This window comes from Idiotropiscis lumnitzeri, chromosome 21 (genome assembly GCF_059441095.1).
Source record: "Idiotropiscis lumnitzeri isolate Australia: NSW breed Sydney's pygmy pipehorse chromosome 21, RoL_Ilum_1.0, whole genome shotgun sequence".
Taxonomy (NCBI): domain Eukaryota; kingdom Metazoa; phylum Chordata; class Actinopteri; order Syngnathiformes; family Syngnathidae; genus Idiotropiscis; species Idiotropiscis lumnitzeri.
This window is the reverse complement of record NC_142411.1, coordinates 1,326,954-1,354,155: the sequence shown is the minus strand read 5'-3', so window position 1 is coordinate 1,354,155 and position 27,202 is coordinate 1,326,954. Positions and strand designations below refer to the sequence as shown.

The 27,202-nt window shown below is 46.7% G+C and overlaps 3 protein-coding genes across 3 annotated transcripts; 2 read left to right on the top strand and 1 right to left on the bottom strand.

The window, feature by feature from the left end:
* Nucleotides 1-101: 101 nt before the first annotated feature.
* Nucleotides 102-4,083, top strand: ccnc (cyclin C). The gene is made up of 12 exons (XM_088285533.1): nucleotides 102-255; nucleotides 912-1,018; nucleotides 1,368-1,452; nucleotides 1,542-1,611; nucleotides 1,768-1,819; nucleotides 1,902-1,957; nucleotides 2,055-2,090; nucleotides 2,182-2,273; nucleotides 2,361-2,428; nucleotides 2,532-2,611; nucleotides 2,807-2,925; nucleotides 3,003-4,083. Exons 1-12 carry the CDS (start codon nucleotides 224-226, stop codon nucleotides 3,055-3,057), a joined length of 852 nt encoding a protein of 283 aa, XP_088141659.1. The 5' UTR covers nucleotides 102-223; the 3' UTR covers nucleotides 3,058-4,083.
* Nucleotides 4,084-4,745: 662 nt separating this feature from the next.
* Nucleotides 4,746-9,116, top strand: faxca (failed axon connections homolog, metaxin like GST domain containing a). The gene is made up of 6 exons (XM_088285531.1): nucleotides 4,746-5,007; nucleotides 5,553-5,688; nucleotides 5,827-6,023; nucleotides 6,267-6,484; nucleotides 6,647-6,763; nucleotides 6,839-9,116. Exons 1-6 carry the CDS (start codon nucleotides 4,901-4,903, stop codon nucleotides 7,129-7,131), a joined length of 1,068 nt encoding a protein of 355 aa, XP_088141657.1. The 5' UTR covers nucleotides 4,746-4,900; the 3' UTR covers nucleotides 7,132-9,116.
* A 2,124-nt stretch (nucleotides 9,117-11,240) lies between these two features.
* pou3f2a (POU class 3 homeobox 2a) lies at nucleotides 11,241-13,653 on the bottom strand. The gene has a single exon (XM_088286304.1). The coding sequence runs from the start codon at nucleotides 13,490-13,492 to the stop codon at nucleotides 12,299-12,301; it is 1,194 nt and encodes a 397-aa protein (XP_088142430.1). The 5' UTR covers nucleotides 13,493-13,653; the 3' UTR covers nucleotides 11,241-12,298.
* Nucleotides 13,654-27,202: the final 13,549 nt, after the last annotated feature.

The following is a 27,202-nucleotide window of genomic DNA, read 5'->3' as shown; positions in this document are numbered from 1 at the left end:
TTGTGATCTGTACAAGAAGTTAGAGCACAATTCAATGTAAGAAGAAAAAATAATAATTTGTCTTGACCAAACGATAGTGACAACAAGCGGAACCTTTGTTTTTCTTTGCTCGCTCGATCCTCCCGGAATGTTTTTCGCGTTACTCCGATGTTTCCGGCATCCACTACTTTGCAGCAAATTAACGCAAATTTAAAGTGTTCTCTTCTACCTCGTCTCGTCCGCAATGGCTGGAAACTTCTGGCAAAGTTCTCACTAGTAGGTTTGAAGAAGCAAGACGGACACGATACGATTTGATGGTCGTCTTTTTTTTCCCCGAGGCCTAGCATTAGCCGCGCGAAGCTAGCCGCCGCTCTCGAACTCCGCCGAGGCGACAAAATGATTTTCTGTGGCTCAAATACGACCATCGAAGCGTACAAAGTCAACGTCGTTTTAACCTTGAATGTTAGGTTTTACAGAAACAAGCAGTTATTCTTAGTAGCAGCTCGAAAAAAAGAATAAGAAATGTCATCGTTAGTTCTGTCAACATTGGTCGCTTAACTGTTGTCTAATGTTTTCCTTGTGTTGTTTTCCAAACTTGAGTACAAGAACTCACATTTGATTACTCAAGAACTGATACGTGACTATTTCAGTTGCAATGGAAATGTAATATCATAATAGTGACGTGGTGTCAATGTCCAGGAACAGCCACTCTTAAAAGGTGTGCACACTTATGCAACCACATTATCTCAGGAGTTTATTTTTTACTTGCACTCTCGAGTTTTCAGTTTTTTAATTATTATACCGGTTGTAAGTCGTTTACAATTTAAGTTTACGAGTGGCCGATAAAGGAAGGATATTGTTTGCAATGTGAAGTAGAGAATGAGTTGGAAGATTGGGAAGTGACTGAGCTGTGCAATTTTGTCTTGGCGAAGTCTGCAGTGGGTGCTGGACAAGCAGGACCTCATGAAGGAACGACAGAAGGACCTCAAGTTCCTCTCTGAGGAGGAATACTGGAAGCTGCAGATCTTCTTTGCCAACGGTTTTTATCCTTTTTCATACGCCACAAATTCAACTGCGCCTTTTGCGCAAGCAACACTTTCACTTCCAAATAAACAGAATTCAAAATATAATTTAGATTCATTTGAAATAAGTTTAAAATCTAATTGGACATATTCATCAAATTAGTTTACCATATCTTTTTAAATTTCAAAATCTGGAATGTACTGTTTTAACTTGTTTACATTTAAAATTTTTCAAATTCAATATTTGTAAATTTGAAATATTTGACTCATTAAAAATGTTTAGTTTTTAAATATATTTTGACACTTCAAATGAAATTCCGTCACAAATCTTGTGCCTGCAAGATTGAATCGCTGTGCTCTTGTTAGTCATTCAGGCGTTGGGAGAACACTTGAAACTGAGGCAACAGGTTATCGCCACTGCTACCGTCTACTTTAAGCGCTTCTATGCAAGGTAAGGCCCAAAATAATCTTGTCTGAAATACGTGACGATCAAACGTGACATTGGCGGTATGAGACAATATTTGTGTCAACGCTCCACAGATATTCACTCAAAAGTATTGACCCAGTTCTCATGGCTCCGACCTGCGTTTTCTTGGCTTCCAAAGTCGAGGTATGGACACTTTCAATACAAACTTTATTCAAGAAATATATCATTTTTTTCTTTTGCTATTATGAGTTGAACCTTGTACAAGTTAAACGTTATGTCCGGATAATGTTAATCATTTATTTTGATTTTTTTTTTAAATTTAAATACAAACTTTTTAAGGAATTTGGAGTTGTTTCCAACACAAGACTGATCTCCGCAGCCACGTCTGTGTGTAAGTCAACACACTCACAATCGACTCGCTAGTCAAATTAGTTTTTTAATATACAGATTGTTGTTTTTCCTCCTCAAACTAGTGAAAACAAGATTCTCGTACGCTTTCCCAAAGGAGTTCCCTTACAGGATGAATCACGTAAGTGTGAGAGCAAATTTTTATGAATAATAGGGCGGGGACTGACTTGCAAAAAAGGGTCAAGTGCCCAGCTCTGGTCATTGTGTTGTCTTTGCAGATCTTAGAGTGTGAGTTCTACCTGCTGGAGTTGATGGTGAGTTGCACGTTTTAGTTTTAAGATATTGAACCTGATTTTAAGAAGGATTCGCGTATCGGCCAACTTTTTACAATGTTTGCGGTTGCAGGACTGCTGCCTGATCGTGTACCACCCATACAGACCACTTCTGCAGTATGTGCAGGACATGGGCCAGGAAGACATGCTGTTGCCACTGGCCTGGTCCGTCTGTCGTCTTGCTTTTTTTTTTTTTTTGGTGTGTCCCATTTGCGCAGTGATGTGCAGCTTCTCTGCCGTGTCTCCCACCAGGCGCATCGTGAATGACACCTACAGGACCGACCTGTGTCTGCTCTACCCTCCCTTCATGATCGCCCTGGGTGCGTGCGACACGTTCCGTTCCGTCCCCGCGCAGCCGGTGTAGCGCCACCCCTCCGTCCGGTCGGCTGTACTCACGTCGCTTGTTGTTTGCCTCCATCGCAGCGTGTCTGCATGTGGCCTGCGTGGTGCAGCAGAAGGACGCCAGGCAGTGGTTTGCAGAGCTCTCCGTGGACATGGACAAGGTCAGACTCGCACGTGCATCTGAAAAATAGTTGGTGAAGAACGGCGGATGATTGTAGTGTCCGTTATGGAAAGACTGCCTCGTGTTTTTGTCCTGCTGTAAATCCCACTTCCAGCGTGGCATTATCGTCATCACGATCATATCCGCCGATCAGAACTCGCACACGCAAGCATGATCAATGTTTCCCTGCGTTCAGATCCTGGAGATCATCCGCGTCATCCTCAAGCTGTACGACCAGTGGAAGAACTTCGATGACCGCAAGGAGATCGCCGCCGTGCTCAACAAAATGCCCAAACCCAAACCGCCTCCGAACAGGTACTTTCAACCGCCACAAAAATGGCTGCCGGGACGCCAAAAGTGAACGTCCTCCTTCTGTTCTTGTTCTTCCCCAGCGAGAACGATCAGAGCTCCAACGGCAACCAAAGCAACTCGTACAACCAGTCGTAGCGCCAGCACCAAAAAAAAAAAAATAAAAATCCCGTTTGACTTTTGAGCCTTTTTCCCTCCTCGGAGTTGCCGTTGGAGTCAAAAAAGGGAGATCACGACGATGATGATCATCCCGACGTCCTTGAACGCCACGCCGCGCCGCGCCACAAGGGAGGACGCTCCTTTCAACGATAAAACTTGATCACAACTCTGCGTAAGTGGGGGAACCTGTGACTAAAGTGTGTTTTTTTGATGGGTGACAAGATGTGTGTGTGTGTGTGTGTGTGTATTGCTCAGGGTGCAGTAGTAATGTCAACAAGAAGTAATGTAATCCTTTCAATACATCAATTGACATTTTCACCACCTCCATTTTCAAAATTTCCACATTCATTCAATTGTGACGATTCCACTTTTTTTTTTCTATTTCCATCTTCGATTTGATGCTCTCCTCCACCCAACTCAAATAGCTCTTTTGTTTAAACTTAGTTGTTTTTTTTATTTTAATTTTGAATCTATTTAATGTTGGAATCTTTTATCTGTGCACAAATGTGTGACCGTGTTAGTTTTCCGGTGTGTGTGCGTGTGTGGGCGTACCAACGATAAGGTACTTTTCAAGCCTTACAAAGTGAAAGCTGCTAACAGTCGAGAGGACGCGACGTTCCAATTCGGGCTGTAAACTATGAAAAGTCTTTTCTTGCTTTCCGGCGGACTATTTTGCCGCACAGTGCTGAAGCAAACGTGTTGGTTTTCTTCCTGAGTGATTTCCATCTCACACACGTCACTGTTGATTCATATCAAATATTAAGACCCTTTTTACAAATGCGTGCTTTGAAGTCACAGATCGAAATGCAGCATTCCTTAAGTGAGGCACTTCACTGAATACTGGCAGTGTCCATCTGCTTCATGACTGTTGTTCACTTGAGTCTCAATTTTAATTTTGATTTGTTTTTTTTTTAAAAAAAGGGCTTTCACCCAACCGGAATATTCCGTTATCCTAAAGTGTTTTGTCTACTTGAATATAATGTTAATAAAACGTTTGGTGTACAAGCTTGTGTCACTTTAAGCACTCAAATATTTAGATTACAAAAGCATTGGACAAATACTATTAAGCAAAAACATACAAATGTATAAGAAAATAACTTTTTAAAAATTGTATTGTGAAAAATAGATTACAATATTTAACATGTACTAAAAGAAATTATTTTTATGATCTAATGAAAGATTTTTTTCAATGCGGCAAAATAAGCAGGCTCAATGCTTTCTTAGCTCATTAATTTAATGTTTATAATGGTGAGGCACATTTAAGGTTGCATCCGATTGGTCAAAGTCAGATAAAAACATCCAATCTCAAACTTATTGCACGAGCCATTATCTCGAAGATACTTTTGGTAAATATTGTGCATCACCATTTAAGACCTTTATATTATCGGCTCAAAAATGACAATGCTCACAAGATCCGCCACGAAAGTGAAGTCGCGCTCAGACGCTCACGCGCAGACAGACCATTCCAACTAATTGCTACTGACTATGCCACGCCCCTTAAAAGCACGAGTGCACTTTTACTGCGAAGGTCCAAAACGGAAGCGCCGCGAGTGACGCGTCCACCCATCACGGAGGAGGAGGAAGAGGAGCTCGTCAGTGTCGCGGATGGTGTGGGGACCAACCGCCGCCGGGGTGGGGTGCTCGTCGTGGCCGTCGACCCCGCGGCACCCATGAGGCCGACAGCGAGGCGGAAAGCGGCCGCGGACGGCCACGAGCATGTGGTGGACGCGGTCGTGCGCGGTTGACCTCGGCCGGAGGGCAGCCGTCGTTTTATGGGGCCATCATCGTCGTCGTCGTCGTCGTCGTCCCGGGCGGCGCGATCATGTCGGCTTTGGGCTCGGACTCGTGGTGGCGCAAGACGCTCTATCTGACCGGAGGAGCTCTGCTGGCCGCCGCCGCATATTTGCTGCACGAATTGATGGCCATCAGGTAACAACAGATGGGGGTTGTTATTACTTAATGTTGCCGGGTTGGGCGGGGGGGAGAATATGGACTCGTGAGTGGGCGGTCGTGACGTCACGCCCCGCCCACATGCTACGTATCATAAACTAACACGCGCATTACATGCAACCAGTGTGCGTTGAGAGATGATACGAAATCACTTCATTTGTCCGAAAATAGCATTTTAAATCTTGTTGTTAATTGTAATGACATCATTAAATGGAACGAAAACAGTTTGGGTATCAGACACCTCCTGATGTGCGCGACTTGACCACTGGGGGCAGTATAATCAGTCATGAAGACACAAATGAAGAAGACTTTCTTAACTACAGCGTTCCCTCACCCCTTTGCACACGCTTGGCCGCACGAAAGCACAGCGAGGTTGCAAATTTGATCTGAACTGTTTTGATATACAGTGGTTAATTTTAGGAGCTTCGAAATGGAAAACCAAAAACAAAAATCCATCATTTCATTGTCGCACTTTGTTCATTTTTATGGTTTCCGTTTTTCCTGTCCTTGTTTGGTCGGCCCAGAAAAGAAGAAGAGTTGGACTCTACAGACGCCATCATTCTGCATCAGTTCTCCCGGCCCAAATGCCGAGCCCCGTCCCTGTCCCCCTTCTGCCTTAAGATGGAGACCTACCTCCGCATGGTGGACTTGCCCTACCAGGTAGCTCGTGTTCTCGCTCCGATTAAACGGGCGCTCAAAGGTTGGAGTCATGTCACGTTGATATTGACGCTGACATTGCGATCTACGTCGCGAGCTGCTGAAAGAGAGGAGGTCATTTTTATATTTCTGTCCTTGCAGAACTACTTTGACGGGAAGCTGTCACTGCAGGGCAAGATGCCGTGGATCGAGTACAACCACGAGCGCGCGTGCGGCTCCGACTTCATCATCGACTTCTTGGAGGAGCGGCTGGGCGTGAGCCTCAACAAGAGTTTGACGCCGCGGGAGAAGGCCGTGTCCAGCGCCGTCTCCAAAATGGTGGAGGAGCATTTCTACTGGTCAGTCTGCGCTTGACGCTGCCAGTCACGAGAAGTCGTATATAATAATAATATAAACATCAACATTTCATATTCTATTTTTTGCTAACAACACATGACAAAAATAATTGTCATGTTTTTTGTGGTGCTGAAACCGATGAATGAGATTCCAATCATGTCAATCGGAGAAAATGGATTTAGCGTCCGTTTCAACTGAAATCAGGCGTGGTCACGTGACCTCCTGTCCACCCCCCCCACCCGCAGGACCATCGCCTACTGCCAGTGGGTGGACAATGTGGAGGAGACGCACAAGATGTTGTCCGTGAGCGGGCCGCTGAGCGAGCTGCTCAAGTGGATCCTGAGTCACGTGACCGGCGGCATCGTCAAGCGGGAGATGTACGGCCACGGGATGGGCCGCTTCTCCAAGGATCAAGTCTACGACATGATGGAGAAGGACATGCGCACGCTGGCCACGCTGCTTGGTGAACAAATTGACTTTTTGTTTTTCATATGGCATGCAATATTTAGCAAACAAAAGCAATGAATTCATCTGTATGAGGCCGATTGTCAATTCATCGGCTCACTACCGCCCTCCTGTGGTGACAATGAGCACTTATTGCTTTCGTGCGCTAACCACGTCACAGGCAATAAGAAGTACCTGATGGGCTCTACAATTTCAACCATCGATGCCACAGTGTTCGGTCACCTGGCCCCTGCCATGTGGACGCTACCCGGAACACGACCGGAGCAGCTCATCAAAGGTGAGCGAGGCCGACGTCACGTGACATCCACGCGCGTGCGCTCATGAGACGCATCTCACGCGCGTTGTTGTCCAGGCGAGCTGATCAACTTGGCCATGTACTGCGAGCGAATTCGCCGCCGCTTCTGGCCCGAGTGGTTTGTGGACTTGGAGGACTTCCGCTACGACGACACGTCCAAGAGCGCCGCGTCGGCCTCCGAGCTCCCCGACCTGGGCCTCTACTCTCGCACGGACACCTTCCAGGACGACACGGGCTCGCGCTCGCGCTCCACGCCGCCCATGTCGCCCGGGAGCGACCCGACGGGCATTTCTCTGTACGACTCGGACATGGACACAGAGTGTTCTGAGCCGGAACCGCTCAAGTGTTGACCAAAGTTGAAAAAAAATCGCGCAAATTCCAGAAGTAACTCCTCCTCCACGTGGTCGTGCGCTGCAGCGACTTGTGTGAGTGTTACATTACCGTAACCATGGCAACCATTTGCGCCACCTCGTCTTGTGCTGGCAGAACATGAAACTCCTCAAGCGGGCAAATACTTTTAAGTGTACAAAATATACATATATGTATATATTAGGGCTGCACCTAAGATTCTATTCGAATCAATTAAACTGCTGAATATTTATTATTATTAATCGGATAGAAATGAAAAATAAATTATTTCCATTCCTGTATTCAAAAATTTTTATTGAATTTTGACCGGGCCAAAACTGAACAAAGAAAAAGCAGGAAATGAATCGCAACTCATTTGTGGTTGGCATTTCCTGCACTGTCAATTTGAGATCATTTCATGTTTTTTTGAATAAGGGGACGGAAATTTTTTCAAATCTGATTCTTTGACAAAATAGACGCGCGAATTCTTAAAGTAATTGTTAGTTGGAGCCCGAAGATAGACTTTAGCTCGTCTGCAAATATTGAATTGTTGCTCGCCTCATACTTATGTAAATACTTTCCAAGACAAAATGTCGACTTCAACTGTTTCCCAGTCAGAATTCCTGCCACACAATTTTTGTTTTTAAGTTGACGTTTTTTATTTTTTAATTTATTTTTATTTATTTATTTAATTTTTGGCCCTCTCCTGTAAAGGTGATATTGTTTCATCTCAGGAAAGTTTGCCGTTTGATTCGAATGAGGACCGGAGTGCCGTTCTCGTTATTTGTTCAATTATTTTCAAGTTATACGAAGTTCGTCCAACTGCGTCTGTCGCGCTGACAACTTGTGAATGATAGAGGTGCACGGCCGCTTTGTCATGCGCATTTGTCATTCAGCAGATGCGCACGGAGAGAGCCGTGAGAATGTGGCAATGTTTTTCTTGCAACATAAAACATGAGATGACGTTAATTGAGGGACAACGAGGCGCTCTAAACCAGCCGTGGCAGCGCAAAGCGCTTGTCCGCATGCTGGTTGTCAAGTTTTTGTTTTGTTTTTTTTTCCCCGTCTCTCCTTATTTTCCAACTCCTCATGCTTTTGCTTTGCTCACTGTCGCGTGCGCGCACTCACGGCCAACAACGAGGCGCTCTAATGCGGCCATATCAGCAGACTGACCCAAGGAATGGCCTAAAAGAAAATGAAAAGGGAAATGTTGGAAAATAGTCGATTGCTACAGCGCTACAATCAAGTACGACGTAGTTGTCGGTCACGTTTTCGGCTTCATCTTCAAGCACGCATTCAGAAAAGAAATCTCTCGATTAGGCACAGTAAGCAGCGCGATTTCACTTTTTTTTTAATATTTGCTTTTCATTTTTACATTGTTGCCTTATGCCATCCTTGTTCACATTTAGCCTTGGTTTCTTTTTTTAAATTGAGATTTTATTTATTTATGTATAACTATCATTGTAAATGTTTTTTTTTTATATAATCTGCTTTATTTATTATGACATAATTGTTTCCAAATAATTTTGGATTTAATTTGGGAAACTTGGTTAAAGTCATTTTGTAAGCTTATTTATTGATTTGTGGCTTTCTTTGTGTATTGTTGCCGAGTGCAACTTTTGTGAGGTGGGGCGGACAAAAGACATTTGACTTAGATTATAGAAGCCATACGACACCGTCTTGTTCTTTGTTGTCTTTGTGCATCGTGTCATCTCATGGCCTGTAAATAGACGCTATGGAATGCCGTTTAAACTTTTCTTCCATATCCTTGATCTCCAGCACGAGTACGCTTTTTGTCCTCAATCGTAAGACAACGCAGCGCACTAGTGTCTCTTTTGCAATATTGCAAGTGCGACCTTTCGGTGGATATGAAGGATATCGGAATAAAAGCTCCAACGGCTTGCCATAAACTCATACGTGTGGCGTCTCATAATGTGATGTTATGAATGTATGTCCAGATAATGGAATAAATACACTATGTGGGATATTTTACTTGTCCTCGTGTTAATTTGTGTCCACTCTCAGCTGACAATTGCACACACAAGAGAAGGCTGGGGAAAAAAAAGTCAGATGACGTGTAAGGAAGAACAGCAACAAACAGACACGTACGTGCATCATCTCGTGTTGTGGCGACAAAAGCTGACGGTGACCTGCTGATCGCGGTTAGAATTGTTTTTTTTCCCATTACTGTTATTTTTTTTTAAATTTTATTTTACCTTTTGTAATTTAGTTAGTATTGAATAAGTTTAGGGGGCAGGTTTCTGAGTTGTACGTTTCACACACATACCCTAACCCGCACTCTAAGTTACTCAACATGATCTAAAAGTTTTACCGTGATTGGCGCTCTCTTGTCACGTGAAGAAAAGATGGCAAAATGCAAGATGTGGAAAAAAATTTCATTCTTGCACTATTACAAATTTTCTTCTTGAAAACATACATTTATTTGGTTAAAATGACAACTTTAATCCTGAAAAATATTTGTTTTCCCTCACTTCTCCTGATTCAAATTCGAGACCTGAGAGTTCAATTATCAAACAAAAGCACAACTATGTGGGAAAAATAAAAATGACCGTAAATTGGCCAATAAATAACAAAAGGCACCTAATGGAACAACAAGTTGTTTTTCAGCCCATCTCAGCCTGAAATTTAAAAACGATTCCAATGAACAGTGTGATTACAAAAAAGATGAGAGAGAATATGCCATCACTGACGCATTTGTCTTCATTCATTCAAGTTCAAAATGTTGCTTTGGCACATCCTCTCTCAAACTACACAAAAAAATCCGTACACTTGTCTTAATAAATTACAAATTAAAAGAATAATTCTCCACGTCGGTTTTCAACATGTTTTGGTCTAAGAGGGCAAGCATCGTGCTGAAAATAACACACATGTACCTCAATCCTCCACCGGGTGGCGCTCGTCCCCTGTTCCTTTTAAATCTATGACGTAATGTTCTCGGAACGACAAAGTGAGTCAAAGCACAGCGGAAATACGTCACAAATTCTTTGCAGAAAAACGCTCATTAGATCTAAAAAAAAAGTTTTCTTCAATTAAGCAATTGTTTTGGTCACGTATACATTTTTTTTGTTATTACCTTATTGAGAAAAACTCCCGTTTAAGGTTTTTCTTGTCAAACTTTTTGTCTGAAATCACTTTGAATTCGTCATGAAAACTGTCTATTTAAATTCGTCTGAAAAGCACTTTTTTTGTTGATACGATTTGCATATTTTCCCTAATCTAATTTAAATAAATATTATGCAGTAACAGAATGAATTGAAAGTCAGTTGCAGCCTGCAAGGGCTCACGATCACCAATTTAAAAAAAAAAAAAGGAAAGACCAACAGTTTCCTGCAGATTAAGAAGCACCCGCAGACTCAAGTGTCATAGAAAACAAATAGGATTTAATGACAAAAAAGCAAGTAGAAATTGTGCAATTGTCGATTTGTTTCTTTTTTTTATTTCCTCGTCACAGATTTCAGGTCGATACGTGTTTTGTTTTGGTTTTGTTTCATTACTTTCCCGCAAGGCAGAAACTCAAATTAGCATCGAGGCCACAAAATATTCACGTCGGGCCTGTTGGGGGAGAAAAAAAATCCCCACTATGATTACGCTTTATATCACCAATATTATAAAAGATTGCTGGGAAAATTCTGTTCATACATTCAGAGAGCTTCGTTGTACGTCACACAGGTTGAAAAGACCAAAAGTGTCCCCAAGCTGCTTCTGAGTTTCCACATTTGAAGCAGGAAAATTCAAACCTGCATGCACAAAGTCCCGTGTAACCTTGTCCTTGTCAGAAAAGATGATCACAGTAGCACAACGACGTGTGTGTGTGTGTGTGTGTGTTGGCACGGACTGACGAAATAATGACAAACGAACCCCGTACAAAAAAAAAAAAACGAGACAAAAAAACATAAATAAACGAATGAGATACATCCCACAAAGAGTCTGGATGATTGTGAGTATGAGTATGAGTCATACTGCTGGTATATGTTAGTCAGCATGTTTTTATATTATTACTACTTCATATATATATATATATATATATATATATATATATATATATATATATATATATATATATATATATATATTATAATGTCGTCCATCTTCATAGGAGAGGAAGGCATAAATGGGCTTAATTGCTTTTGGAGTCTCAGAATTGTTTTTCTCGCGTGAGTTAAAAAAAAAATACAGAAATAACAAATATACAAAACACATTACACAAAAAAGCTTGAAAGCCTTTCCAGTATTATTATTACTATTATTATTATTATTGTTACTATAGTTATTATTGTTATGCTAATTTATTTTCATTTTTTACTGAATTGCTGACAATGTTTTCATAACGATCATGATCACTAGTAACGTATTAATGTCTTGCTGATATTACAAAACGAGTCAAAACAAAATAAAACGTTCAAGCATTTTTTTCTAAAACAAATAGAAAGAGTAATAATGCCTATCAAATAATAACAATAATAATCATAATAATAATAATGTTACTGGCTTGTGAATGAGACCAATGAACAGGTGCAATATTTACATTTAGCCATCGCACTAAAATGAACCTTTAAATAAAAAATAAAAAAACAAGGGCCATAATAAACGCTATAAATAATCTGTAACAATAACAACAATAAGAATAAGACTGCTGTTGCTGGCTTGGCGATGAGATCCAAAAAGCAGGCAGGTGTCTGCAGCTGTTGGAACCCCTGTTGCTTTTGTTCCACGCAAAGATGGCGTTTATTTACCCACTTTAACTCACTGCGGCTCATCCAGCCCACGCGAGAACATTCCCCCCCTCCTGTCCAACCCCCGTGGACACGTCCACAAACGACGCCTTTCTCCCTCTGCCCGTGTGTGTGTGTGCGCGTGCACACAATTTGGCACAGTGACGCACAAAAGGCGTTTGCTCGGCTCCCACGGCAGTATGAAGCACGTCCCGTAATAATAATGAATAAGAAGGCGAATACATCCCATAATCGTGGCCGCGAGTTCCGCAGCGCGAAGAAGAAACATCCGGCCACGTTTGCTGCTTTTTGTGGCGCCTTCATTGTAAATTCCATTCGTAACCCCGCAATATTTATTTTTGCGAAGGAAAAAAAAAAAAACCCAAGAAGAAGAAAGGGTCCATGAGAAAGGGGTGGGGGGGTGGGGGTGTTGAGGTCACTGCACCGGGGTCTGTCCTCCGTGGTGCGGGGGGCTGTCCCCATACATGTCCTCCCCTCCCGGCAAGGCCCCCCCAGCGGGCGTCATCCGCTTCTCCTTCTGCCTCCTGTTACAGAACCAAACCCGGACCACCTCCTTCTCCAGCTGCAGGCTGTCCGCCAGCGAGTTGATCTCGGCCGCGCCGGGCTTGGGGCACTTGAGGAAGTGGCTCTCCAGGGCCCCCTTGACGCCCACCTCGATGGAGGTCCTCTTTTTCCTCTTGCGGCCCTGCGCGGCGATCTTGTCCAGGCTGGTGGGGCTGCCCGAGGTGGAGTCGGCCTCCTCCAGCCACTTGTTCAGCAGCGGCTTGAGCTTGCACATGTTCTTGAAGCTCAGCTGCAGCGCTTCGAACCTGCAGATGGTGGTCTGCGAGAAGACGTTGCCGTACAAGGTCCCCAGGGCCAGACCCACGTCGGCCTGGGTGAAGCCCAGCTTGATGCGCCGCTGCTTGAACTGTTTGGCGAATTGCTCCAGCTCGTCCGAGGTCGGCGTGTCCTCGTCCGAGTGGTCCTGGTGCTGCTGCGGCGGGGGCGGCCCCCCTCCGTGGTCGCTCAGGTGCGGGCTGTGGCTGTGCTGCTCGTCGTCCCGAGCCAGCGGGTGGTGCGCGTGCACATGCGGGTGCGAGTGCGAGTGGTGGTGCATGCCGCCTTGCTGCTCCCCGCCGGACATCAAGCCGAAGCCGGACTGGGAGTAGAGCAGACCCTGCCCCTCAGACGTCGCCATGGCGGGGATGTGCGCGGAGGCGGTGCTGCCGGCGCGCCATGCTCTGGCGTCGTGATGCGCGGGCTGGTGCGCGGGGTGAGGGTGTCGCTGTTGCGCGTCGCCGCCGGAGTCGCGCAGCTCCTCGCGGTCGCCGTCGAGCAGCACGGGCTTGACGTCCTGCTCCCCGAGCGGGCTGGGGGGCCACGGGGCGCCGGCGTCCCCGTGGTGAGATAGCGCCGCGATCCACTGGTGCGCGTGGCTGAGCGGGTGCGCGCCGTAATCGCTCTGGAGCAGGGCGTGCGCGTCCCTGTACTGCTGCTGCTGCTGTTGCTGCTGCTGCTGCTGCATGGTTCCGGACTCCGACTCGGATTGCTGCTGCGGCGGCGGCGGCGGCGGAGGGCTACCGGGGCTGCTGAGGACGCTGAAGTGGTTGGACGTGGCGGTCGCCATCACCGCCCGAGTGGGGAGTAGGAGGGGGGAGTCAGGAGGAGGCTGCCTTGGACGGGAAAGCGGTGCGCGCCACGGGGCAGCCAGGCGTCTCTCTCCAGCATCTCCGGGGCGCTGTGCCAAGGGGACGCAGGCAGAGGCGCGCACCTGTGGTCCGCCTCGCTCCACTCTTTATTGGCCGAGAGTGGCTGACACATGTGGTTACCCCTGACAGCACCCCGCTCATTGGTCACGGGAGATTGTGCACAAGCCCCCCTCACCCCCATCCCCTCGGCCCCACAATACTACGAGCGGACCTGCAGCGTGCTGGAGCTCACTACGGCGGCAGCGGTGGCGGAGTGTAAACACACACAAGGCTCGCTTCCATTCATGCATCCCTGTTGGGATTGATCAGCTGTCAATCACTTTGAGAAAACTGTTCCACAACCATCAATTTCGTGTGGCGTCTTCTGCAATAATTCACTCATCCTCTCTTCTCCCTTTAAAGCGACTTTGATAGTTCCCAAATTTGAACATAATGGACAATATAGTTCAGGCGGCAGTTAAATGAAAAATAGTTTTGGCGCGCTGGCAATTATGTCATTGCTGTTGCATAAATATGCAAAAAACGTCAAACCCTCGTTACAGTTGCTCGGGAATGACGTCAAACAGCCTATGGTCCACGCTAACATGTTGACATAAACACGGAAGGCACAACAAGAGCGAAAAAACGTCTACGATTGCTCCTGCAACGCTGAGTCATTTTGACGTTTAAATCTAGTGGACTTAATATCGCACCATGTGGAACGCCACCAGTTTTCGACTGCGTGGACGTAGATCTCTTAAAAATAACGTAAATAAATAACAACCAAAATGGGGTGAAAGGGCTCATCTACTTTGCTACACAAATGGCAACCAGCTTCACCTTTTCAGCCTGCCCAAATCCAATCTTCAACCCAACTTTGGGTAAATGCAACTGAATCTATCTAAAACCTGCCCAGCGGTTATCGAAGTAACGATGGCAAAGTGAATTCACATCGATGAACAAAGTTGAACATTTCCGTGCTGCAGGAATATTTGGGATATTTAGCAAGCGCTGGAGCCGGAGAGAGACTTCCAGCTGGCCGCGCTGTCCAGAGCGACGAGCTGCGTGCTTCCAAGGGCCTTTTGCCCCGTTGCCATGGCGAGGGCGCTGAATGGAACAACAACGCCCACGTCACAGCTGCAATCGCTCTTCTTCTTCTTCTCCTTCTTTTTGCCGCCTTCCAAAAGGGCCCATTGGGGGCCGCGCGCTTGGGACAAATAATGGCAGGGGCGGATGGGGGGGGGGTGTTTGGTGAGGGCAGCGAGAGGCTAAACAGAATGGAGACCCTCAGCCCACGGTGCCCTCCTCCACCTGCTTGTGGGCTAAACTTTGCGATGGAGGCATGCTGTTGTCTCACTAAGCCCACTGAGGAGGAGGAGGAGGAGGAGAGGAGGGGGAGGGGGGAGGGGGGAGGAGGGGGGGCGGGAGGAGGCCACGAGAATGCCAGGATTTGTTTTGGAAGGAAATCCTTCTGTCACAACATTATGACCACTTGAACAAGCAACAAATAAAAAGACACCATTGCTCATTGACAGACACAGTCAGGGAAATATTTATTCATCAATATCATGGAGATACTCCGAAAATATATATTATAATAATTAGAATAGCACAAAATTATTTTTTTCCCTATTAACTCATTTACTGCCATTGACGGCTACAGACGTCCAAGATCCTTTTTTTTCACTTGACTGGTAGTAAATAAGAAGTATTGCAAAACCATTTAACATTTTTTTTTCCAGATGACTTTTTACTAAGCAATTATTTTTGTTCATTTGGTTTTGTTAAGTGATGATTAAAAAAAACAACAAAAAAAACTAAATGAAGCAATATCACAAAAGACTCCTAAGCAAAAGCAGACGTCCTCCTCTAGAAATATTATTGAGAAGACGTAGAAAAACATGAGGCTCATCTTCAAGTGGATCAAGAAAAAAGATACGCAGAGGTTAAAAGAACCCCCGAAGGACAAAATAATAAATTGAGTATTTAACCTTCAAGTGTTCATATGAAGTCAGCAACACGCGTCAACAGCAATAAAAGTTTGCCTCGCAGATGCAAAATGAGGAGTCACGCAGGAAGGGCTAATTAATAAACGTGTTCCATCAAACGGAGGCGAGGACGCAATTGTGGGGGATCAAAAGAACACTATTTTACGATTAGAGCGTAATTCTCAGAATCACCAAATGTGTCGCCGGGGGCTCTTGCGGGGGCCGTGCAGCCGAGAGGAGCAAAACATATTAGCCTAATAGTCTAATATGCAAACTACCGGCTGCCCAATTAGGGGACTTAATAACGCATAAACGATGCGAATCCCGCTTCTCACACGCCGAAGAGGTCGCCGTTAATTCGAGTCAAAGGACTGGCTGTGCTGTCAAAACACGGCGCACACACGCACACACACACACACACACACACCGTGTCCGCCTGTTGTTGTGAGTCCGAGAGTAGCTTAATGATGGAGAATGTGAGCGTTAAATTAACACTAATTAAACGGCCCCAATTGCAGGCAAGATTCAATTTCTGCACGCGACTAGTGGGCCTAAGTGTCCCCGAACTGTTTGTCGGACATTGGTGATTAAATGCACACCGAATAGAACAAAAACAACTTCACAAATTCCGCTGAAAAGCAATGCGCGGTTTATTTCCAAGAGAATTTCACTGAGGTTTTGTGTTGAATATTCATCCGGATCGCCGACCATTTTGGGAGCGTTCGTTTTTTTTGTTTTTTTTTGACCGGCTTGTGGTCCTCCCCCGGTGGGAACCCAAACGCTGGGCTAACTGGAACAAGGGGTGTGTGTGTGTGTTGGGCTACAGAGTTCTTTTATGCTGCCGGACACATGGAGATAATGGCCATTCCTCCACAGCTGGCCCACACAATCAAAGCCGGAGTGCAGCTCGGAGGATTCCAGCTTTAACCAGGCCTTTGTGGCGGCTAATTACATCTGAATGCTAAACCCAGAGACCTCACTACCTCACCTCCCCCCACTCAATCTCCCCAAAAGGGAAAACTTGTGCAGAATAGCCCAAACAACCCTTCAGGGAGGAAGCCAAACACACACACACGTCTTCGTTCCTCGTCAATGTGCAACCGCACACACACCAGCAGGGGTCTCATCAAAGAGTCACATCTCGCTCACACACACACACACACACACACACACTCTCACGTGGCACTCGGCATTAGATCACATCTCAGTGTGGCGCACTCAGAAGAGATGAGGAGGTCTTAGAGGACTTAAGGTTGAATGGAAAACACACCGAAGAGCCTTTGGCCGTGAGCGCACCCCCGCCCCTGTAATCCCAAACTACACACACTCGTCGCAATGCCCCAACCGCCCCCCCACGCTGCCGCAATGTCAAAATGCGACGATATGTTCGCCTGCTGAGGTCACAAATTCATACGACGTGAGATCGTGAGACGATCGGGAGAGACAAATAACTTGAAGCGAGCATGCTTGGGGTCTTCATTTCCTTCTTTCACCGATTTACGCCAGGTGTGACTTAGCCTGAGCAAAAAAAAACAAAACGTATTTTTGATGTTGGGGGGCGATTTGGAGGCGGGAACAATTTGAAGTTTACTGGAATGGATGAGGGCGAGCGGCTTGCTTGGCCTTGAGGTTAGTTTGGTTCTCTTTAGCATTGATTTACTCTTTCTGCTATTTATTTCCCCCTTTGCCTGTGGGAGGACAAATGGAGGAGAAACATCAAAGCACGCACACACAAACGCACGTGTTGCACCAATCAAGGGTGACCAGCATTGGGTGCGTCTATAAATCCCCCCCGCGTGGCATCACGTAAGCGAGCGTCTTGCGAGCAGCCATAAAGACAGAAAGGAGAAGGAGGAGAGTGGCCGTAATTCAGCAGCAGGTGTTTTGAGTGTCATCGCTTGCGTTCTGATGTCATACGCAGGCAAGCAAAACTCAAAAAAAAAAAAGAGAGACAGTCGCCGCGTGCGCGTCGTAGATCACGAGCAGCCTGCCGTCAAGCGTGAACATGAAGGCGCTGCGGCGCGCCAAATGGCACGGCCTCGTGTCGCTTGGGTTTTGCAGGCGCAGGAAGGAAAAGTCTCCGACGGAGGTTGGAGGAGGAGGTGCGCTTAAGTCGTTAAACCCACTTGAAAGCGCAGCGCCCGATCGATCGTCCTGGGCTGAGCGCGGATTAAAATCCGCCGAAGTCTGTTGCGATCAATACTGATGGCTAACCCCGGGGTTAAAACACGAGTAAATCTCCATACATGTCTATACACAAGTCTGCACCGTGGCCTCTGCCATGCAAATGGACACGCACCGAGTCGATACGGTCGAGCGCCGATTGGCTTTCCCGTCGAGGCGAACGCCGTTCGGACGCGACGACTGAGACACACGTCGTCATCAATTAATCAATCGGGCGTCGGCGTCTTAAAATCGGAGCGTTTCATTACAAACATTTTGGACGACGGTATGTCCAATTTTTTGGGAAACTTTTTAAGGCACAGGTGTCAAACTCGAGGCCCGTGGGCCAAATCTGGCCCACAACTCATTTCACGTGGCCTGCGATAAAAGCGGCGGACGCAATCGACCGTCTCGCACTCGAACGGAAGATTGACGCGAGCATGGCTGCATATTTCCGATAGACGATCAACGCGAGAGAAAACGGCCAAGCGTCGGCGTATGATTTAGGCGTTCACGCCGCGGCATGACATCATCAACAAACGATATGGCGATAGCGACTGATCAATCGACGCGTCATCTCTTGAGCGTAAACTTTCAAGGGACTTGGAGAACCGCTTTTGCCGCTCGCAGTTTAAGCCAGTCGCCAAACAAATCGTTAGTTACTTGACGTCAATGTCAATGTGCAGACTTATTTTTCCTCCCTCTCTTTACGTCAAGTGTCAACCGTTGCTTTACACTTTTGCCGTGCATCTGAAATGCATTTCAGCAATTTGGAAAGCATCATTTTGGCTCGGCGGGGATTGCGGAGAGGGGAGGGAGGCGGGAGGCGGGGGCATGCGCGCACGCCCTCGTAGGCGAACCCAGCCAATTAATTTGCAGCTCAGATCTCCAAGTCTCACAAGAGAGGTGCAATGCTACATGTACCGGCAGGCTAATTTGTGCGGCAGGTCGGCGTTAAATATATGCATGAGGCTAATTCGGCGAGCGGCGTAGCCCCGTAGAACGCGGCACTAACTCCCATTAGCGCCGCTTCTGCCTGCGGTGGAAATCAACACAAGCCCTTGCACATTTTTTTTCACCCTCTCTCTCGCATAAAGCAAACAAAATTAAATTTGCTTTGCTAAATCAGAGTGTCGTGCCAAATGTGCGACTCCCCACCCTCCCCCACTTTTCTCCTCTCCTCTCGTAGGGATAAATTACTCCAGCATCATAAAAGAGCAGAAAATTAGAGAAATGGAGGATGGGGGGGGAGACGAGACGAGGAATTTCACTCAAGTGGGATTCCCTTTGCTAAACAATCCCAGCATGCTTTGGCTGCTGTGTCTCCAGTGCTTTGATTTTCTGCCTGTCTGTGCATGTTTCTCCACGCTACAGAAGCCCCCCTGCGTCTAAGCATCCTTGTTTGCCGCTGCAGGACGCGTCTACTATTTTCTTGGCGTTTTCATCATTTTGATTGCACTTGTTTGTGGGGAAAATAAGTGTTGCGATGTGGCCGAGCAAATAAATACGCAGGCGCACGCTAACGCTCAAAGTGATTTGTCAATTCCCCAATTGTCTATATCGTGTGTGGGGATTGAAAAGGGGGCGGGATATAGAGAGGAGGGGAAAAAAATAAAATAAGGCCGTTCCTATTGAACTTGACCCGCGGGCCAGATCAATGCATGTGTGTTAATGTGTGTGAGAAGACAGCGGCGTGTGTGTGTGTGGAGGCATGCGCCGGGCGAGCGAGTGCGTGCTGCCAGATCAATGTGTCTCTGTGCGCCGCGGAATGAGGGAGCACACTGATTACCCGAGAGGGGGGGAGGGGGGAGGAAGGAGGGATGAGGATGATACAGCGGCAAAGGAAGGAGAGCGAGCGAGGGAGGAGGTGATGAGATTGAGGAGAGGACAGAGCCGACAGCGCGAGGATCAGCGGGGAGAGAGAAAGTCAGAAAGGGGGAGCTGGGCTCATTTCATTTTCATTTCCCCCTTCCGCGGCGTGTCGACACATTCCGCCAGCATTCATATCCACAGGCAGATGGTGGGGATCAGCCAGGAAACAAAAAATGGCAAGATGGGGGTTTGTTTCCTGACATACTTGCATTTCCCCCCCCAAATGCAGAAGTGTTTTGAAGTAAAAATGGCGGCACTGCAAAAAAAAATAAAAACGACTGCGCTATACAATTAATCAAATCAAATTGACATCGCTTGAGGAAGAATGCAAATAAAAAAAAATAATTCTTTAATTCAATCAGTTTTTTTTTTTCTTTACATGCACGTTTCATTTTTAGTTTCTCGATCTTTGCCATAGGACAGCCAGTTTAGCTTAACGCTAACAAGCGGTTGCAAAATGACACAGACGGGCTAACAATGAACATCAATGGTGGAGCAACACGTTCACAGACAATATTGGTAGAAAATGACTCGTTTTAATGCAGCTCACTGCGGAGTTGAGAAATCGGCGCATTGTTCTGTGTTGGCGTGAATTTAGGAACTTCAACTTTATTCTTTTTTTTTTGCATTTCTTTTGGGTGCTGTGACGAGAATTTATCCAAACAACAAAGCTCGGCCACGACTATAACAATGTCAAGGTATATATGCGCTTACGAAATTGAAGGTTCAATCCTGGGGACTGCAGGGGTTCCCCAAATCTCTCCCAGTCTGGTTCCCACCCGCCCCACAATGTCTGTTTGGACGGTCCGACTAGAAGCTTATATTTCATCTGTGATGTATTTTGGATGCGTAAAGCCCGAGAGAATTGTTGGCCTGGGCTCACGAGCCCAAGAGTGCGATCACGCTCCCTTCCACCCGCCTTCCGCTGCCACTAAAAAGCTTCCGTCGCATTCCAAATGAAGATAAAACGCTAAACGCTGCGTATTTATGCGGCAATTTGCCCGTCACTCGACGTGCTTTACGACACGTTTACGCCCGGTCGCCGCCGCGCCTGCCGGCTCATCAATAACACTCGAGCGCAGGAACCATTCAGAAGGGATAAACCACTTATGGATTTGGGAATGGGAATATGGGCTTCATAAGCGAGTAGAAAAATAGCACACGTAAAAATTCCTCTGCTCTGCTTTCGCAGAGGATAAAGAATCTATGCATTGTGAGTCTGCCACAGTGTTGCGTCACCATTGAAGTCGCCATCCATGCTAACCATTTGCTAGCATTCATTATCCGGCAATCCTGGTCAGAATCTGAAGCGAACTAAAAGTCAGCTTGGATCGAACATGCATGTCCAAAGAATCCGTTTGGCTTTTGGCTTTGACTTCATAGCAGCAACAAGCACAGAAAAACAAAAGACAGCCGCCGCTTGTGCGGCACCGTCGCCGCTGATCGACGCTCATATTTCCCACGGTAACAAGCGTGAAAATGGCCCTCATAAATCAGACAGGCTGTTTTTTGTTTTTTGATTCATTAAAAAAGAAAAAAAAAACTAAATTGAGACCACATCAGCGTGAGTTATATAAATAAAACACGGCATCAGCAAGGCTGGCTCGTTGCCACTACGACATCATAATGACTCCACGGGGGACTTTTTAGTGGACTTGGATTAGGTGTGTGTGTGTGTGTGTGTGTGTGTGTGTGACTAGCTCCCCCATGCAGACACGCCTTCAATTCCTAATGTGATATTTCATCAGAAGCAGAGCCAATGCGCCACGATGACATCACACACTTCAAGTGTTTATCAAAGGTGAGGGGGCTAAAATGGACGCTCGTGCACAGCGGCGTGCACGTGCACATCTGCACTTTGATATACAAACACGACAGCCCGCACGCGGCCAACGTCTCGACCCGTGATGGATTGGCTGCACTCCCGCCTTGACAGACGAGCGATGGATGTGCTGGAGCCGAGAAGATGAAGGAGGGTGCGTGCGAGCGCGCGTGCGAGTACGTGACGGGGGCGACCGGGGGGGAGCGGAGGCCTTTGCGGGTGGTTCTGTAGCGGAGTGCGCTACTCCTCTTGATGCCAGGGAGGATCTAACGCAGAGGCCAAGCGGCTCATTTCCTCTTCAGCAACACGTGTCGTTTGCTGGGAACAAACGTCAGGCATCTCGTACTTTCGGGCGAGTCCCGTAACGTACGTCCCGCTTCAAAAATGAAGGCGGGACAGCCGACAGCATTGGGAAATCTAGTAACTAACTATGGCATTGGCTCCAAGAGCTGAATCAAAGATTCTATCCGATCGTTACGACGGTCGCAGACGATATCGGATGCCAATATTGATAATATTGATGCAGACGTCGGTATTGACGAGTGCCCTGCAAGCCGAAAATATTTGACACAGAAGTGAGAAAGGCCGAATTCAAAAAGGCGAGGGAACGAAAGCTGCCGCTGTGATAAAATTTGAATGACTTTTAAACAGTCGCAAATATAATAAATCAGATATTATTTATTGAAATTTAGATTCAGTTATTGCTCGTGTTTGTTAAAAAGATACGCTTTGCAATTGCAATATTGAGAAAGGGAAAAAGAAATTACATGACACCGGTCAACAATTTCTTTTTTTTTTTATCTTTTAAAATCAGTGGCCATTTTCAATTTATTTTTCAAATTGGTTCAGCCCACTTTCCATAAGAAGCTGATTTTCATTTTCGCACCAATCCCAACCTGCAAGAAATATCACGTCTTGCCATTCTTTCATTCGCCTCGTTGTCAAGTGTGGCAGTGAGAATGAGTTTAAACCCAAAATGTTTTTTTGCATTTCATTTGGCGAGCACTAAAAAAAATAAAATGCTGACGAACGTCTCCATCCTGTCGCAATGAGCGTGCTACCTGTTCCAGCCGCTACACGGTCGTGTTAAGCGTCACGTCAAACGTGATTTGTGTTTTCCGACCGCAAGCGTGTGGTGTGTGCAAACCGCCAATTACGATTGCCGCCCCCCCCCCCCTAATTACACACTTAAAGACGTATAATTAGGCCCGCAAAGAGATATTGCACGCCATAGCGAGGCGGGAGAAGGTTCACACATATGCACGCGTCTTAATTAAGTTGTGTACACATCATATAGATGGCGGGGGTCGTTGTGAACAAGGACCACGGCTTGTATTCCTTTCAAGATATTAGCCACGCAATCAGCTTGCTCGTTCGATCGTTTATTTTTCCTTTCTTGCATTTTTAACTTAAAATTTTTCTTAGTCCAAGAAGTGTTGTCAGAGAATATCGACGCCATCAGACTTTTCATGCCTTGTTTACAATTTATCGTAAGGAGCTACTGCCTTGTTGGCTGTATCATGGAGCAGGTGACAAAAAAAAAATATGAAAAAGGACAACAACTCGGACGAAAATGAAGGAAGTGAAGAGGACGAAATGGGACGGGAGATTTAAACCATTTCCTCGTGATGAGGAATGTGAGGTTCCTTGCCCCGACACGAACAAACAGCGGTTAGGAAACGGCAGTTGTTTGTTTGCATTCAACCAACAGCTGCTGCATCCGTGTCACGTATTATTTCGCTTATATTCATATGCAGCACTTTGCTTCGGCCGCGGTCAATTCTCAAGAGGTCACATGGGCGCAGGACAGGTTCAATACAGTCGAGCTGATCCATGAACGGCTGTCTTCTGCGTCTGCAATCAACAATGGACACCTCGGTAGGCGTGAAGACGAGTCGAGATTTGCTCACATTGGCAAAAGTCATTTCCTCCATTTTGCAACCACGACGACGGCGACGTCAATTCAATCCAACGTAGAGGACCCGCACACGCTGGGCCGACTGCGCCTCGGCATCCAATTCCTGTATTAGCCGCCGCCTCCGTGTCACAGACGGGCGCACGCCTTCGGATGTCACCGAAAAGGTCAATAAACGCGATCAAAGCAGTGATGTGACGCTCTGGGAAATGACACGCACGCGCACAGTAAGAAGGCGTGCAAACAAGCCTGATGATGGCGACCTCGACGGGCCGTTACGAGAGGAATGAGACACCAGCCTTCATCTGAACCTTGAGATGTGTTCGAGTGCGCGCGAGTGTGTAGCAGCCACCTCACTCTGCTTAAGAATCCAGTCACATCTCTTGCGAGCAGGCAGGCAGTAAGGCGCTTTCACGCTGGCAGGTTTGCTTTGCTTTGCTCTAATTCCCCTTTCTTTCTCTGCGCAAGTGTGTGTGTGTGTGTGTGTGTGCATGAAATGTGACGCTTTTTTCTTGTTGTTGTTTCTTTACTTTGTATTGTTGTGCAACATTTGTGTGTTGCCTCTCAGCAGCACTGATAAAACCACTTAGACTCTTCCCCCTGATCTGTTGGCTCTGGGCTGGCAGCCTCCCTGCATGGGCGAGCACGCACGCGCACGCACACACGCACACACATGGAGCCTTAGCTGCTAGCTGATGTGTGACGGCCTGCCACTCAAGCCCGGCTCCGTTGAGACGTGGCACAAAGGAGTAGGAAAGATGACTGGGAGTGGAGGGAGGAAGAGGTTCAGAGGAGAAGGATTGGTGTGTGTGTGTGTGTGTGTGTGTGTGTGTGTGTGTGTGTGTGTGTGTATCAATGTCTTTCTGCTGGCTGGCTGCTAGCTGTCGCTCTCTCTGGCTGTCTCCTTATCTCCTTACTCCTCACTCTCCCCAAGTGGCTGCTTTTGGCAGCTGAACGCCACCCCCAAGCCACCAGTCGGCTGCCAACCTTCTCTTCCACTGAGCCCCCGCATCGGTTTCCTCGTACCTGACCAAGTGTCACTTCCTTTTAGTCGCAAAGCCCTTTCATAGAGCTGACATCAAGACGAAAGAAAGAAAAAAAAAATTGGAGTAAAAAAGTGCTACTTTGCTGTGCTGTTTTTTTTTCCCCACATCGGTTTCTCACTGTGAATTTCGACTCAGTCTCCTCCTCATGAAAGCGCTCCGATACTACGATAGCCGATACTAGCCCACCATGTACGTCACCCCCGAGAATGCGGTGCTCCGTTTGTCAGATTGCAAACGCTACAAAAACACTCAAGGTGTGCTCGCTTCAAGCTGATTATTGACCTTCCACTGGAAGATTTCTGCAACACCAAGGAGCTGCAGCGTACGCCGTGCCATCCGACTTCCATTCATCAAGCAACCAGACGAAATGACGTTCCAGAGGACGCTAACCTGAATCATGTCCGCGATGATTCACTGTCAAGTTATCATAATTCTGTGAATCAATCATCCGTGAAGCAGTCATGACTCAAGAGCGCCATCGATGCGGCCCCCCGGGTGGTGCTGCCACCGTGTGGCCGAAGCTGCTATGGCAGGCCGAGCTACAAGACAAGAACGAGTGAGTTGGAGGAGGAGGAGCTTGCTCAGCAATAGGAGGTTATTGAAGACAGAATTCTCCATCAGCGCGGCGGCGGCGGCGGCGGCAGCCGATACCGCTGACTCATCACTACCCCCAGACACAATAAAAATGTCTCACGCTTCATCATCGCGGTCATCATCACCTTCTCTGACACTCATCATCCTCGTCGTTATGACAACAGAAGACGGGGCGGTCAAGCGCAAAAAACGTTGGTTCCACCGTTTACGGAGGCCGGAATTTCTTGCAACGTTACGTAAATCAGATCACGTTGGCAAGAACGTCAGTTGTAGGGAGCGCTAAAAACCCCCAAAAATGATTTCAAGTTATCCTTCCAAGACGTCGAGACGGATTCATTGATTAACGGCAGCGTCGAAATACGTGTGGATTCGAATGTTTTGCTTCTGCTCCACTTTTAATTGAAGAAACTGAGGGGGAATTTTGCCTTCCAGAAGCCAAGTGGGAAAAGCTCGGAGCTATCAGGCTTCTCTCCAAGGTGCAGACTGCACATCTGCCCCTTGGCAAGGCCGGAATTAAGTCGATGCAAAAAAAAAAAACAAAAAACACTTTTCCCCTCTCGTTTCCTTGTTTCCAACGCTGCGCTTTCAGCTTTTAATTAAAGTGAAGCAGGGGGGCCGCTTAAAAACCTGCTACTAATTACACAGCTACTGGCCCTCGCGCTCGTTCCGAGCCTCCCTCTCTCCTGCTCGTGTTTGCTTGTTTGCGCTCTCTCCTCTGGCAACTTGGCTCCTCGGAAGAGGAAGGGGCTGTGGGGGTGCTCCAGCGTGCTGGAGCTCAGCCAGCAGCCACCAGCACCGCCATGGGCGTTATTAACATCTGCAGGCACAACGGCAAGTAGGGAGAATGTGCAACACGCACAGGAAAAAAAAAAAAAAAAAAAAAAAGGAGGTGCTGGAATTGTATCACATGCTCGTGGACACTTCACGCCACTTTGGCGCCGCGTCGCCTCACCTAATAGGCGCGAAAGCGTAATCGGATTTCACTCTGATACAATCACACAAGCTGATATGATGCTGCCAACTTGTCCCTCCTGTCATGATATTCCTCAAAACACCACCAGATGGCGCTATATTGCTTTCCAATCGTCTTTTACGTTTCAAGCAGAGTCGTGATTTGCAAGCAAAAGCCAAGCAGAAAATGGATAGATTTAATAATAACAACGCGGAAGTCTCTCAAAATCCCTTCGTTGATGCTTTTGGAGTACAGTGATCCATAGTAACAAATACTACACTGCAATTTGGGAAGATAATTTTTTAACTGTAGTTTAACTCCTCCCACATGCCTTAGACACAATTTTCTAGTCTTAAATGTATTTGAACACACCCCAAAAAAATGCCAAGATAAAATGCTGAGAAAACACGGACTGCCTGTTGCATCTGTTTACCTGCATGCGCCTTTAAGAGGCGGGACTTGGCCTCATCTATGGCGTTTGGTATCTCTGGCTGGTTCTGGAACCTATCTATCTGATCAAGAGGAGGGTACAGGGTGGGGGGGGCTCTTATACGTCCACCTGAGGTGAGAGTTGGAGAGAAGAGAGTGAGCACATGCAGATAAAGTCGCTGGACAGCAGGAGAGGGCGGGACTTTGAAGCCCTGCCGCAATCAAGCCTTTGTCACCATCTGGACGCCATTTTAAAACCATCAGCTCTGGCTCCCGCTTGTAAACAAGGGTGCGACCCAAAACAGACCGCTCTCACTAAACTGGGCTCTTTGCAGCCAGCTGCAGACCCCCGGGACAGCCCCCCTCCCAAAAAAAATGGCTGATGTTGAAGAGCCAGAATAGTGGGCAAAATGTGCAACGCATGTTAAGTCGCCAATTAACCCGACTAAACTGGATGTCCGAGTTTCGTGTATGCTAAAGACCCGGAAATACGTTTAGTTTTTTTTTTACGTATTTTTTTTCTCCTGGTTCTCATTAGGAATGACAGGTGTGCCTAATAAAGTGGCCATGACACTGACATACGAGTCGGGTCAACCTATTCTTTAACAGGCACTGATATTATCATAAAAACAAACGGGATTATGAATGGCAGATTATTGAGAATTAGTATGCGTTTACATGGGTGGAGGACAAAGATAAAGGAGCTGTGCTGGGGTGTGTGTGTGTGTGTGTGTGCATTGTGCGCGGCTTGTGCACCCATTGTGTGCGTGGGTGTGTGTTAGAGATGAAGAGAAACAGTTGATCTGATGCAAAGTTCACTCACATGCATGGAGAGAGAGAGAGAGAGAGAGAGAGAGAGAGAGAGAGA

Coding starts and splice junctions, on each gene's coding strand:
- ccnc (XM_088285533.1), top strand. CDS start 224: ATGGCTGGAAACTTCTGGCAAAGTTCTCACTA. Junction 1,958..2,054: donor TCCCTTACAGGATGAATCAC/GTAAGTGTGAGA, acceptor TTGTCTTTGCAG/ATCTTAGAGTGTGAGTTCTA. Junction 2,926..3,002: donor CCCAAACCGCCTCCGAACAG/GTACTTTCAACC, acceptor GTTCTTCCCCAG/CGAGAACGATCAGAGCTCCA.
- faxca (XM_088285531.1), top strand. CDS start 4,901: ATGTCGGCTTTGGGCTCGGACTCGTGGTGGCGCAAGACGCTCTATCTG. Junction 5,008..5,552: donor CACGAATTGATGGCCATCAG/GTAACAACAGAT, acceptor TGGTCGGCCCAG/AAAAGAAGAAGAGTTGGACT. Junction 6,764..6,838: donor ACCGGAGCAGCTCATCAAAG/GTGAGCGAGGCC, acceptor GTTGTTGTCCAG/GCGAGCTGATCAACTTGGCC.
- pou3f2a (XM_088286304.1), bottom strand. CDS start 13,492: ATGGCGACCGCCACGTCCAACCACTTCAGCGTCCTCAGCAGCCCCGGT.